Source organism: Propithecus coquereli, unplaced genomic scaffold (genome assembly GCF_000956105.1).
Source record: "Propithecus coquereli isolate 6110/MARCELLA unplaced genomic scaffold, Pcoq_1.0 Scaffold434, whole genome shotgun sequence".
NCBI classification, from domain to species: Eukaryota; Metazoa; Chordata; class Mammalia; order Primates; family Indriidae; genus Propithecus; species Propithecus coquereli.
In genome coordinates this window covers 72,767-85,175 of record NW_012150108.1, presented here as the reverse complement: position 1 = coordinate 85,175, position 12,409 = coordinate 72,767, and the positions used below count along the sequence as shown (strand labels likewise).

General features: G+C 54.3%; 1 protein-coding gene across 1 annotated transcript in view; it reads right to left on the bottom strand.

Annotated features, from left to right (window-relative positions):
• Positions 1-2,178: 2,178 nt before the first annotated feature.
• RET (ret proto-oncogene) overlaps positions 2,179-12,409 on the bottom strand; it is a 44,513-nt gene continuing 34,282 nt past the window's right edge. The window contains exons 15-22 of the mRNA XM_012653897.1: positions 10,961-11,169; positions 9,802-10,016; positions 9,489-9,611; positions 7,799-7,869; positions 6,324-6,461; positions 5,221-5,320; positions 3,685-3,832; positions 2,179-2,336 (exon numbers count right to left, since the gene is read on the bottom strand). Of these exons, the coding sequence (XP_012509351.1) occupies positions 2,179-2,336; positions 3,685-3,832; positions 5,221-5,320; positions 6,324-6,461; positions 7,799-7,869; positions 9,489-9,611; positions 9,802-10,016; positions 10,961-11,169 (1,162 nt within the window). The remainder of the gene's footprint in view (positions 2,337-3,684; positions 3,833-5,220; positions 5,321-6,323; positions 6,462-7,798; positions 7,870-9,488; positions 9,612-9,801; positions 10,017-10,960; positions 11,170-12,409) is intronic.

Here is a 12,409-nt window from a genome sequence, read left to right as displayed (position 1 = left end):
AAACTTCGAAATCAGAAATCTGATGTTTCCAACTAGGAAGTTAAAAAGAAAAAAAGTTTACACATTTTATGATACATGATTTTATTTATACAACTGAAATTATTTTCTTAGTCACCTTGATTACAAAAAAATTAACACGGTATGACTTAATAACCTTTCACAAATAGATTTTACAAATTTTACTAACTGACAGATTGCTACTTGATACTCGGTAATACTTAATATTTAGTAACTTCTGCATATATGTCTATGAAAATTCTGATAGGACTAATAAGTATACTTACTAATAAGTATACTATAAGGATACTTTTATAACTCAGGAATAGGCAATTAGGTTATTAGTTAAAGGTTAATTCCCTGTCACTGGGTCAGCTGTTTACACTTGGAGTTCTTACCCCGCTGAGAACGAACCTGCTGTAGCAATTCATACTTACTGCATAGGCTTTTTTTTTTTTAACAATTTGGAAGAGTTTATCCTTATTTATGCATTTAATAACACTATCATTAAACACATCTGAAAATCAAAAGTTTACCATGTCTATTGGTATCTGTAGAAGAACTTATCACAGTGTATCTGAAAAATGGCCCAAACTAAAGCCACGTTACATGTCCAGGAATTATTTTTCCAGCTCCCTCTCTGGATGTGTGTGCTCACATGTGCACACACACACCAGAAGGCTCCGTCATATGCTCATCCAAGCCTTCTTGGCCACACAAAATGCCACAATTTTACTGCTTTTGTGAAGTGCCTATAAAATACAGTATTTTAATGAGACTATTTTAAGTCCTATCACAGTGCTTTGAGTCTGAGGACCAGGCAGTGTTTCTGCACAGTTATGGTGCTGAGACAGCCAGAAGAGCTGCTACGACTTCCCAAAAGCCACGCCCACAAGACAGGAGGGGTGTTGAGTGTCTGTGTCCACAAACAAGCAGTGAAGAATGATAAGAAGCTTATGAGTCATGGTCAGAATCTAAGAAACACAGATGTCTTGCGATAGCAGCATTAAATCACAAACCCAGGAAGAGTTGACATATGTGCCTTTTCACACAAGCTCTATGAGAGCCAAAACATCGTCTTCTCCACGTCAGAATTGTCATCGGAGGTGTAGCGGTCCTTGGTCATTGTCAATGCTACTTCTAACACAGCTAGCTGAGCTGTCCCTGTGTGAGCCAGTTGATACGGTTTGAATGAATGTGAGCACAGGTCCCACCTACTCCTACCGTGTAAGATGAGCCACTGCTCTGGACTCTGCTGGCTGTGGGCGCGGTGAAGGTTGGCGGCGGGTGGGATTCGCAGCAGCAAAGCCTCTGCCATCAGCAGTCCTGGGAATGGGGGTCATTCCACTCCAGAAGCCCCCTTTCTTCACGCTGTTCTGGTCAGGGGTAGTGGTCACTCAGTACTGAACGCGTGGGGCTGATATGGTGGGCCCACTCGAGACAAATGTGTCTTGTGAGCCCTCTTCCCTCACGCCACCATCTACGTGGTAAATATGACATCGCATCTCTCCATTGTGCTAAATCTAAGAATCATCTTAATCATGAAAAAAACCAAATGTCTTCCTAAGAAAAGGTTATATGATTTTAAAAAACCATTCTCAGGATCTCGAACGCCGAGCCAAGCACCATCCTGAGGTCCCCTCTTCCCCTCTAGCCCTGGTGGGGCTTTGACACCACCGCCCAGGCCCCGCGGGGCTCTCATTCTGAACAAGGACAGTCACTTTGGCCATTTTTTTTCCTACTGCCTTTTGTGTGCGTGTGCTTCGTGTTTAGATCTTGTTGCCTTATTTGGTAGCAGTCAGAAAAATCAAGTTCGGGTACAATTTCGTCTACACGGAAGGGAGTGGTGGCCCCACACATGTGAACGCAGAACTGTGGTGGTCACCGATGGACGCAGACCAACACTGGGTGCTGCTGGGTGCAGAAGAGAAAGGAATATTTAACCACTAAGACTCAGAAGTCTTACCCAGTGTGGCGTGTCTGCTAGGAGGGAAAATCACTGGCTGTTGGAAATAAAACCACTTCAGAAAGCAGTTGAAACAAATTACGAAAAACGTGCCTGCCACCTGGGAACAGAACTTGGCTTGGCCAGTGTGATGTGCGCAAAGAAAGGGCCAGTGGACTTTCCATTCTCGGCATGTTTCTTCCCCTTGTGAGTCCATTACCTTTCACAAAGAAATGTTAACTATCAAACGTGTCCATTAATTTTGCCGCTGAGGGTGAAACCATCCAGTTAGCATATACACTATCATTTGCATATCTTGGAAACCCAGTGTTAGTGCCATCGGCTCTCGTGAGTGGTACAGGACTCTCTCCAGGCCAGTTCGGGTCTGACATGCCTAAAAATGAAAACAGATAATTTGTTCTGCACTGAAGAACCAAAACTTCATGTGCAGACAGTAAGGCCTTGGCAAAACTCCCTTTGATGTTCAAACCAAACTCGTGGTCTCTGTGCCAATTACATTAACGGTTTTGTGCTCCAGGTTTCCAAAACATTGTTATTATTTAGGGGAAACATCACGTGCTCTCTTCGTAAATGTAACTTAACAGACACTACCAATTTTGACTTTCACGAGCTTTAGACTCTCAGATCTGACGTCCAGTTGTTGAACTGTTTAACTCTTTTTCTACGGCTGTGTAAAGCGGCTCACTGCAGCAGAACGTTCTATAAAACGTTCTCTACCGTAAAGGAGGCACTCGACTGTCGTCCAAGCCTACGAGGGGGGAGAGGGCCTTCCAAATCGAGGGCACACACAGGCCAGCCCCACAGCACCGTCAGCACACGTGGAGTGTGGCGCCAGACCCAAAGCCAGCGAGGAGTCAGTGAGTCGGGAGGCATGCGAAAGGAACAATCTCGGCTTGAAAAATGCTTGAGACTCCAAGAGTTCACAACAATCAATGATGAGGTTAGGAAACGGAAAAAATTTCAAGTATTTAATCGAAGACAAAAGAAGGAGTTTTGGCAAGAACCATATTTACTGTCCATTGCAAGACCACAGCACCACAGACTACGTTCTTTCAAAAAGCACTCGCTCCAGCTTTTAGCGCTTTGTAAGTGATAACGGTCCTGACGGTGGGTAACGCAAAGGATGTGAAAACAGCAGTCTGGGTGTGTCCTCCCAGGCCCGCCCGGCTCCTGCCACCTCCCTGCCCCTGCCGGGGACACGCAGTTGGGACATGGGCTGAGGCTGGGCCAACCTCCACTCCCAGCCCTGGGCAGCCTCCGAGGCACCCGCCCACCCAGGATAGGGGGCCTGGCTGTGTTCGCCGTGCGGGCCGGTGGGTGCTGGCTGCTTCTTTCTCAATTAAATACCTCCCCAGATTGGGTAAATTTATCCAAGTAGTTAAATTAGACGTACTGAGACTTGATTTCTACCCCGGAAATGACTCATTCGTCAAGTTCTCCACCTCCCCTGAGAGTTCTGCCCTATGCGTTTTCTCCTCTGGCATCATAAATTGCTGGGCAGTGTGGTAATTACACTTATTTTCACATCCTTTTAGAAAAACATAGCTGCAAAAATGCCTGAATGTAAACTAGATGCAAAGTCAGACATTTACAAATAAAAAGGTTCAGAGCAGACTTTGGTTTCGTTCAGATCAGAAACACCTTAAAAAGCATCACCAAGAGTAAGGATAGAGCAGGGGGACAACGGTGCTAGAATCTAGTAAATGCATGGGAAATTCTACCATAGAGTTTGTTTTCAATCCATGTGGAAGGGAGGGCTCGAGGGAGGGGAGCGCTATTACAGTCCACCAGGGGCGTCTCCTCTTCCGACAGGCCGTCCTCATAAAGCAGGGAGTCGGATGGGGTGGACGCAGCAAGGTCCAAGTAGTCCTGAAAGAGAGAGGTGGCTCGTCAGCCCCTACCGTGGGCCACCACTGGACACACCCTGGTCCCCTTGCTGAGGTCCTGGATGTGCCCCCACCCTGCACGAGTCTCCCCGTCTCTCCGAGCTCCTATGGCTGCTGCCTCATCTGGTCCCACTCAGGGATCCTCATCACTCCCCCCAGGCGTTATCTACTCTGTCTCTCCCCCTAGAAAGTCACCTCCCTGGGGACAGAAATGTGCTCCCTCAGCGTCCTATCTCCAGGGCCTGGCATGTACCGGAACCGCCTGTTGACAGCCCTTGGCTCTGGGAGAGCTTGCAGCCACGTTACTCACACGGAAGCAACAGGAACCAAGAAGCAGTCCCCACCTACAGGACGCTTTTCAGCTTCCTTCTAGGGACCCCTGCCATCTAGAACACCCTGTCAGGGCTCAGACATCTGAAATACGACACCGTTGTCGGGTCTGCACAGGACGCTGCTGCTACAGGCTGCAGCTCCCAAGCACGAGGGTTCCCCTGTGCCTGCTACTGCCACTGCCTGGACGAATGTGCACAGAAGAGCTCTGGCATTTTCCGGCTGCTTCTCAGCACTGTCCCAGCAAGGCCAGCTCCCCTTGGCATCAGCCATCCCTTCTGTTCAGGACAACCCTGTATTCCCAGCATTCAGAGGTTTTTGCCCAAGCGATACAGTGATATGAAGTTTTATTACAGGCGGCCTAGATCCTGCATCCTGCTTTTTGTGTCAGAAGAAGTGACAACTCTTAGTAAATGTGCCAATGTTAAGGTGAAGCCTCTACATAAACATCCTGAGGGCAGGGCTGGGAGGTCTTGCTTACTTGCAGTCCCAAAATCCGAGACTGAATATGGTTCCTTACAGTTGCTTGATAAGGATCAGTTGAGAATTTGCTGACCTTCTTATGTTCTGGACTTACAGAATTGCAAACTGAAGAAGGTACACAGGCTGGCTCTCTGTTTGGCCCAAGCTGGGCTTTTGAATATTTAAATGAGTTGTTAACAATAAAAACTGGGAGACTTCACATAAGCCTTGGAGAATTCAGAAGACCTGGCACATTCCTGGCTCGTCTTCCTGCAGGCCACCCTCAGGCGCAGCGAGGACCCTTGTGAGGGCAGCATGCTCTTGTGTGCTCCGCAGTCCCCCCGCTCTCTAGTCTCTGCCCACCCCCAGCAGCACCCTGTGAGCATCTGCACTAAGGACATGACTCAACTCCACTTCCTCAGGTTCCACTACTGAGCATGGTTTCCCTTGGCTTTGGAATATTTTCCTCCTCCTGCATGGCCCCAGTCTGGCCCCGCATTGCGAATTCTGAGGGCCCTGGGGTGAGGCTGGAACCCCCACGCCACGTCCCGCCTGTGGGAACCAGCTCTGGGCACTCACTCTGCTCTTAACCATCATCTTCTCCAGCTCTTTGCTGATGTCGGCAAATACCGGTCTCTTGTCTGCTTCCTGCTTCCAGCATTGCAGCATCAGGCGGTACCTGGTGGGAAGAGCAGACAGGCCGTGACTACCCGGCAAAGCCAGGCCTCCATAGCCTGTCACAGCCACCGCGCCCAGTGCTGTGCCTGGGCTGAGGGCGCTTTGTACTTGAGCCTCAAAGCTGTTTCTGCAGCACTGACATCTTGTCTGAGCCTTGCTGGGAGCTGGGGTACAGCCTCCCTGCAGGACCCCGGCCTTCGGGGCCACGGTGGGCTCAGGCACCCAGCACCACAATCCAGCATCCTGTAGGCTTCCCTTCCCTCTGGCAGGGATTTATTTTTACTTCCTTTGCAAAGACACTGGGAAACAGCTGGTCGGATGCTACACCACTGTGGCGACTGAGCAGGAAGTTCCAGTCCTTAAAACTCTTAGGAGGGATGAACTGACTGATGGCTTTAAGGTGTGGAAATAAACAAACAAAAACCTTTGGTAATCACACCTCTGTCTTGCACCTTTCCTGCTTCCCTGGGTGCCCAGGTGGCCCACCTCACCCTGGCACACCCCACCTTGCCCCAGTAGGGAATGAACGGACCAGTGCATCTCCACCTCGGGACGGCCCCTTCTCGTCTGTTCTTGACCTGGCCTCCTAGGACCGTCCCATCCAACAGCCCAGTGTGAGGTGTGAAGGCTCCAGTGCACTCAGGCTGAGGTCCAGGCTGCCCCTGCACCTACACTCGGACACTCCCCACCCCACAGCCCCGGCCTTTCTGGATGACGAACCCCTCCCCAGGCGCCCTGCGGGGAAGGTCTCCAGGTCGAGCTTGCACTGTTCCAGGCCCTGCTTCCACTTATCCTAGTAAGGCCCCCCAGGAACCCCCATACCCCGCAGGAGGGTCAGGGGCCCAGTGTCTGCCACCACACCAAGGGTGGCCCTCTAACCTCCACCCTGCCACTCCCCATGACCCACCTCTCCAGGGCAGCAGGCTGCTCAAGAGTGGGAGGGAATGGGTGCATGTGTCCCCTCCCCTCCCAAGTGAGGCTGGGCCAGAGCAAACCCCGCTCACATCTCCTCGCTGCAGTTGTCCGGCCTCTCCATCCGGTGGCCAGTCTTCAGAAGGTTGAAGAGCCGCTCAGGAGGAATCCCAGGGTAGGGGTTGCCCCCCAGGGTCACGATCTCCCACAGCAGGACTCCAAAGGACCACCTGCAGCAATTGAGCGGACCACTGAGGGATTTACCCGGCCCATGGTGAGGCCCCTGAGGCGCCCTCCGCGGAGCCCAGACGTCCATCCCCCAGCACCCGCTGACGCCGTCGGCCCCAGTGTAGAGAGTGGCTTCCAGACCGCAGCTGTGTCTGGCTGCACTGCCGATGCCTGCCTACCTGGCCCCCACCCCGTCATGTCATGCTGAAGTCCCTGCCCCAGAGAAGCCACTCCCCCAAGGGGGACAGCAGCTGGCACCTAACGGGGTGAGAACCTATGCAACGGGACTTGGGTGCCCTGGGCAGCGCTTTCACTTTTTCTGTGTACTTGGGACATCTTTGTAAAATCTTATAAGAAAAAAAGCTATAAAAAAAATATATATTTTTATTCTTTAAATTTTAAAACATTTTTTTTAAGCTAGTCAGATTTAGCAGTGGGGGGTTGTATACCACCTTTAGTGACACTAATGTTAATGAGTTCTGATAACACACTATCATCGGACCAGCGAGAAAAATGTTTCAGTGTGAAGGAAAATTTACTGTGAAGCGGGAACAAGGTCATGTCACAAAACAGCATCATCACACGAGCCCACCAGGGCAATGTAAAGTATACACATGTATACTGCAGAACACACTGGAAGGCTGGCAGGGGCCACCGGGCGTGTGATCCAGGGACTTCTAGCCTCTACCTCATGCTTTTCTCTGCATTTTCCAATCATCCTACAGGCAGCTTATGCGATCAGAAAACTGTTGTCTAAAATTACTTCGAACCTCTTTCTCACAGCTGACATTGTTCAAAATATGCAAGTCTGTCGACTGCTGAATACTTTAGAAGCAAGTGTGCTGTGTTTTTAAAAACTGTCAGGTCTTATAATTTGACCTGGAAGAACAAATTTTAGCTCCCACCTTGCAGCAGTTTGGGGCACACCAGCCTACAAACTGACATGAGGACACCTCCCTTGGGGCCCCCAGTCCCCCCCTGTGGGTGGGGGAACAGTCACAGAGTGCCTTGCCTGAACCGACCCCCTGCTCAGGACCCACAGGAAGGCCACTGTTGGCTGGGCCTGTGAGTGGGCCTGTGGGGGCGGCAGGTGGGTTCTCGGCCACCTGCTCTGCTCTCACAGGTTCCATCTAGGTTTCAGAACCACTGCCCGGGCCTGGCCATTTGCTGAGCAAATATGTCGTGAAGGCCGCTGAGCGTGGGGGTCAGTGCAGGTGGCCGGCATTGCAGACAGGTGTTCAGGGACAGCACTGTTCCCTGGTGAGCTCCACAGATAAGCATCGTGGCTCCCCATGCATGTAAGGAACCCCCGCCCCAGGCAGGCAACACCCGCGCTTACACATCACTTTGGGTGGTGTAGATATGATCAAACAGGGACTCGATTGCCATCCATTTGACTGGAATCCGACCCTGAAGAGGGGGCGAAAGAAAGGCCCTGCAATTACTCTGATGCCCAGGGAAGCAGGGGGGAAGGAGGTCAGGCCATGCCCTGAGCTTCCGGTTCTGGAAGGAGTGTTGTGGCTGCTCCTGGCACACAGCCGGCTGTGCACAGCCTCAAGGGGCCAGGGCCCCAGCTGGCACCTCCCAGGCTTTGCTGAGATGCTGGCGGGCATCAGCGTCCACCCACAGCCACACAGGGCCAGCTTGTCACGTGCCACATGCCTCTACAGGCAGGCCAAGGATACCTAGAGCAAGATCTCTCTGGATGTTCTCAGGGCAAATGTGTTTGGGAAACCAACATCTAGCGTTTCCATCTGGGGAATGTCTGACACTAGCTGACACACTAAAGGCTCCTCTGAAGAGCACCGAGGGACGGAATCTGTTTATGTGTCTTGAGGCTGGTTTTTCCCTCCTATTGAATCCCAGGGGCCTTTTAGCAGCTCTGAATAACTGCACAGACAGGCATTTCCCAGAAGCCCTGCTGGGGTCTGACCTAACAAATCCTTTCCAATGCAACTTGAGAAATAGCTTTTCTACAGGTAAGTCTTAAGGCACAAAGCAATTTAAAAAATGCATGTCTTGGATTGTAACATAACATTTACTGTAGTTTCTTTTTCTTAAAAGTATTCTTAAGGATTTATGTCCCTGATGAAGTGTGACCTGTCTTGGGACTGTGTGAATGACAATGTGCCTGCAGTCTGGCAGCCTGCTCTCCGCTTCTCCCGCCAGGACTCAGGCCTCCCTGGAGGACCAGGGCGTCAACAGGAAGGCTCTGCCCACACCCTCCCCTGGCGGGGGAGCAGCCCCTTACACTTCCCCTTCAGCAGTTCTGAGATCTGCTGTCGCAACGGAAACCCCAGAAGAAACGAAACCTTGTCCTCACAAGCCATGACAACACAAATGGCTTCTCTAGACCCCTCAGAGTGAAGCTGTATTGTTTTTTTCTTTTATTGAGCAAGTTTGCTCTGAATGTCTGGTCAGTGTGACCCTTAAACAGCCCCTGAACGCACACCGCCTGGGCTGTCACCTGGAGGCTGCAGGACAGGGGCAGGCTGAGACCAAACTAAGGATCAAGGAGGTTGCAGAGGAATAGGACGATGTTGTGAAACCAGATGTCCCCAGAAGGGCACTGACCACCTGTTTCCTGGGCTTGGACAACGGGAGACTCCTGAGCTGCATCTCATCTCCAGGGGGCTCCTGCGTGGCCCTCAAACGCACCCCGCCCAGGACTCCCAGGCCCTGCTGGGAGAACCCCCACTTGTAAAGCAAAAGCAGTTCGTTCCTTTCTGCTTATTTCCTTTCGCCCTCCTTTGAGCAGAGAGCTAAACTTACACAGCATGGGGACATTTTGCTCCTGCAGAGCGGACAACTACGAAGAGGGCTGCACTTGGGCGGCGCTAGGCGGCCTTGGAAAGCGCACGCGCGGGGGTCCCGAACTGGGGCTCGGGGACTCACGATTGGGAGGGAGTGGGGATGAGGACTAGAAAAAGTGTCGCGCTCTGAAAAATGGGCCTTATCTTTTTCGGGTGTGTTACGGGCGCCGCCCCAGCCCCGCGCCAGGAGCCCCGCATCACCCTGGGCCCGGGCACCTTGCTCCTCTTCACGTAGGAGTCCTCTTCGTACACATCTCGCGACAGCCCAAAGTCCGAGATCTTCATCTTCCTTCCCTCGGCAACCAGGATGTTTCTGGCAGCCAAGTCCCGGTGGACGAGCTTCCAGAGAGAAAATAGAGTACTCCTCAGGCCGGGCCGGGCGTGGCCAGGCGGCGGGCAGGGGCGTGGCCACGGCCGGGCGACGGGGGCGTGGCCAGGGCCGGGCGTGGCCAGGCGGCGGGCAGGGGCGTGGCCAGGGCCGGGCGGCGGGGGCGTGGCGGGAGGAGCGGCGCCGCCCCGCGGCACACACCTTCATCTCGGCCAGGTACTGCATCCCCCGCGAGATCTGCCAGGCGAACGAGATGAGGTCGCCCATGGTCAGAGCGCGCTCGTCCGGGTGGTCCAGGGAGCTGGAGTTGCGGCTGCCTCCGCTGCCCACGTAGCCGGGCCCCACCTTGCGGCTCTCGCGCAGGAAGCCCCGCAGGGAGCCGTACTTGGCGTACTCCACGATGAGGAGCAGCGGCCCTGTGGGCAGAGAGGGGCCTGGGCGTGCGGAAGGAGTACCGGCCACGCTACCGGCGAGGGGCAGGCGGGCCTGGCCGAGCTCCGTGCGCGCGGGGCCCCGTAGGTCCCAGCGGGCTCTCGAGTCCGTGCCTCCAGCTGCCGTGTGATGCCGCCCTCTGGGGGTGCCCGAGGCAGGCGACCCTGCGCTCAGCCCTGCCTTGGGAGGCACCCCGCGCTGCCGGGACCTCCCGCATCCCGCATCCCCGCATCTCTGCGGCAGCGCGGGCCGAGGAGCAGTGACCCAGGCAGAGGCCGGCCGCAGATGCCGCGGCTCTGCGCACAGCCTGTTCTCAACAGCTCCCTGGGCCCAGCCCCGAGCCCTGCTGGTGCGGACCAGGGTGCCTGCTGCCCTCTCCCTGTTGTTCCCTGAGCCCCTCACTCCCCCAAAACAGACAGACAGACACACACACACCCACGCCCCTGCCCCTGAGCAGCACAGCGGGTTTGGAAAACCACCAGACCAGGCCTGTCTTCTGTGTCCTTATCTGAGAAATGGTGACAATGCTCCTGCCATGTAAGGCTGAAGTTGGGGTCACCTGGAGGTCACGGCACACCTTGTGTCTCTGAGTACCCAAGATGCACCTCCCATTCCTGGAGCTCCCTGCCCTGGGGGCTCGGCCCAGAACAGGGTGCTGACAACTGGGATATCACACTGGAGCCCTCTGAGCAACCCCAGCAGGCCCAAAGAGTGCCACTAGCAGGTGCCCCCTCTGACAGGAAGTGCCTGCTTGGCCAGTGGACAGCTAGACACAAGCTCCAGGCTGAGACTGGAGCCAGAAGCCGAGGCTTCGGGAGGAGGGAGAACAAGGGGCGGGGAAGGAAAGGATGGGAAAGCAGGGAAGAGGGAAAACAGGGTTGCCCGGAGCCCCCACCCTGTGCCCGCCCCACCCCACGGCCAGTCTCACCGTCCTGGCTGCAGGCCCCATACAGCTTGATGACGTGAGGGTGGTTGACCTGCTTCAGAAGGTTGAACTCTGACAGCAGGTCCCGTAGCTCACTCGGGGAGGCATTCTCTGAAATGAAGCACAAACGGTAGGTTGCAAGCGGTCCCTCCTGGAAGCCCTTCTGTGGCCACGCTGCGTGGAGAATGGACCCATCATCTCCCTCACAGATGCCGTGCCCAGGTCTACACAGAGGCCCGAAAGGATCCAATGCTCAAGGCTTGTCCTGGCCCTTGAGGTCAGTGGACGGGGGCGTCATCTGCCCTGAGGAACAAGCACCCAAGGAGCCAGTGTCCACGACAGCAGGATCTTTCCTTGGAAAGTGTCCCAGGGCTGTGCCGCACGTGTGAGTGGCATCATGTCCCTGCAGTTGCCATCTTTGGAAGACAGCAGTCTACGGAGACCCCCCCTCATTAATCCTCCTGGGAAGGGGAAGGGACTCCTCAATGTCCTCACACACCTGCTTAGGGGGAGAGACCCAAGGGAGGACACCACACACAGAGATCAGGCTCCCTTGCTGTCCGCTCCCGCCTGAGAAAGTGGCCTGGTGTCCTTCTAATGTGCTCTAACACACGTGCCAGCAGCTCATGCTCCGTTTGTTGCCACGGAAAACCCACGTTAGCACACCTCAGATAAAGCAGTGTTGTTTCACTGCACACCTGACATTTTGGCTTGGGACTTCTTAATGACTGTCACAATCCCCTATGAGAGTCCTGTGTTTGGCACATTGTAAAGCAGACATAGAAGTGGCCTGCTGAGCACACGTGTCCTGAGGGCGGCCAGAGCCGGGCTCAGGCTCCCACCAGGCACGTGGGTGTAAAGGTGTTTTAAGAGTCAGGAGATGAGGCTCAGCCGTCCCTCCTGGGTTGGCCCACTGCCCAGCTGTGCCACGCCACCTCCTCTGTCCCACAGACTTGTCCGGAAGGGAGAGGACAGCTAGGAGTTGGGGCGTTAAGACCCTTCAGACCAGGCATGAGTGACCCAGAGCTGTGCTTGGCTGTACCGGGAATCCAAGGGGCTCACTTGCCCCCTTACACCTTAGGGTCTCACTGGCTTGGGGGCAAACCCAGTCTGAGGATCTGGGTAAGCATCTGGAAGCACCCTGTGCCATGTGGCCCCCGACTGCTGTAGAGAACTCTCATGTACACCAACGACTCTTGCTCACTGCCACACAGCCAGGCTGCCCCCGGGCTGCAGGAGCCCGCCCACCCCGTGCAGGCAGCAGCCTCTGCTCGGAGGCACGCACGCATGTGCAGGCATGACTCTTGCCCAGGAGCCACACTCAGGGCATGACTGGTTACGGGGCGGGGCAGGCCGATAGGGGTCTGCCTGAGAGTGAGGGCCAGTCCTTACAGGTGGTCTCTTTGCCAGGACCCCAGGGGACACCTGGCTGGGAGGAATGAATGGGGCAGA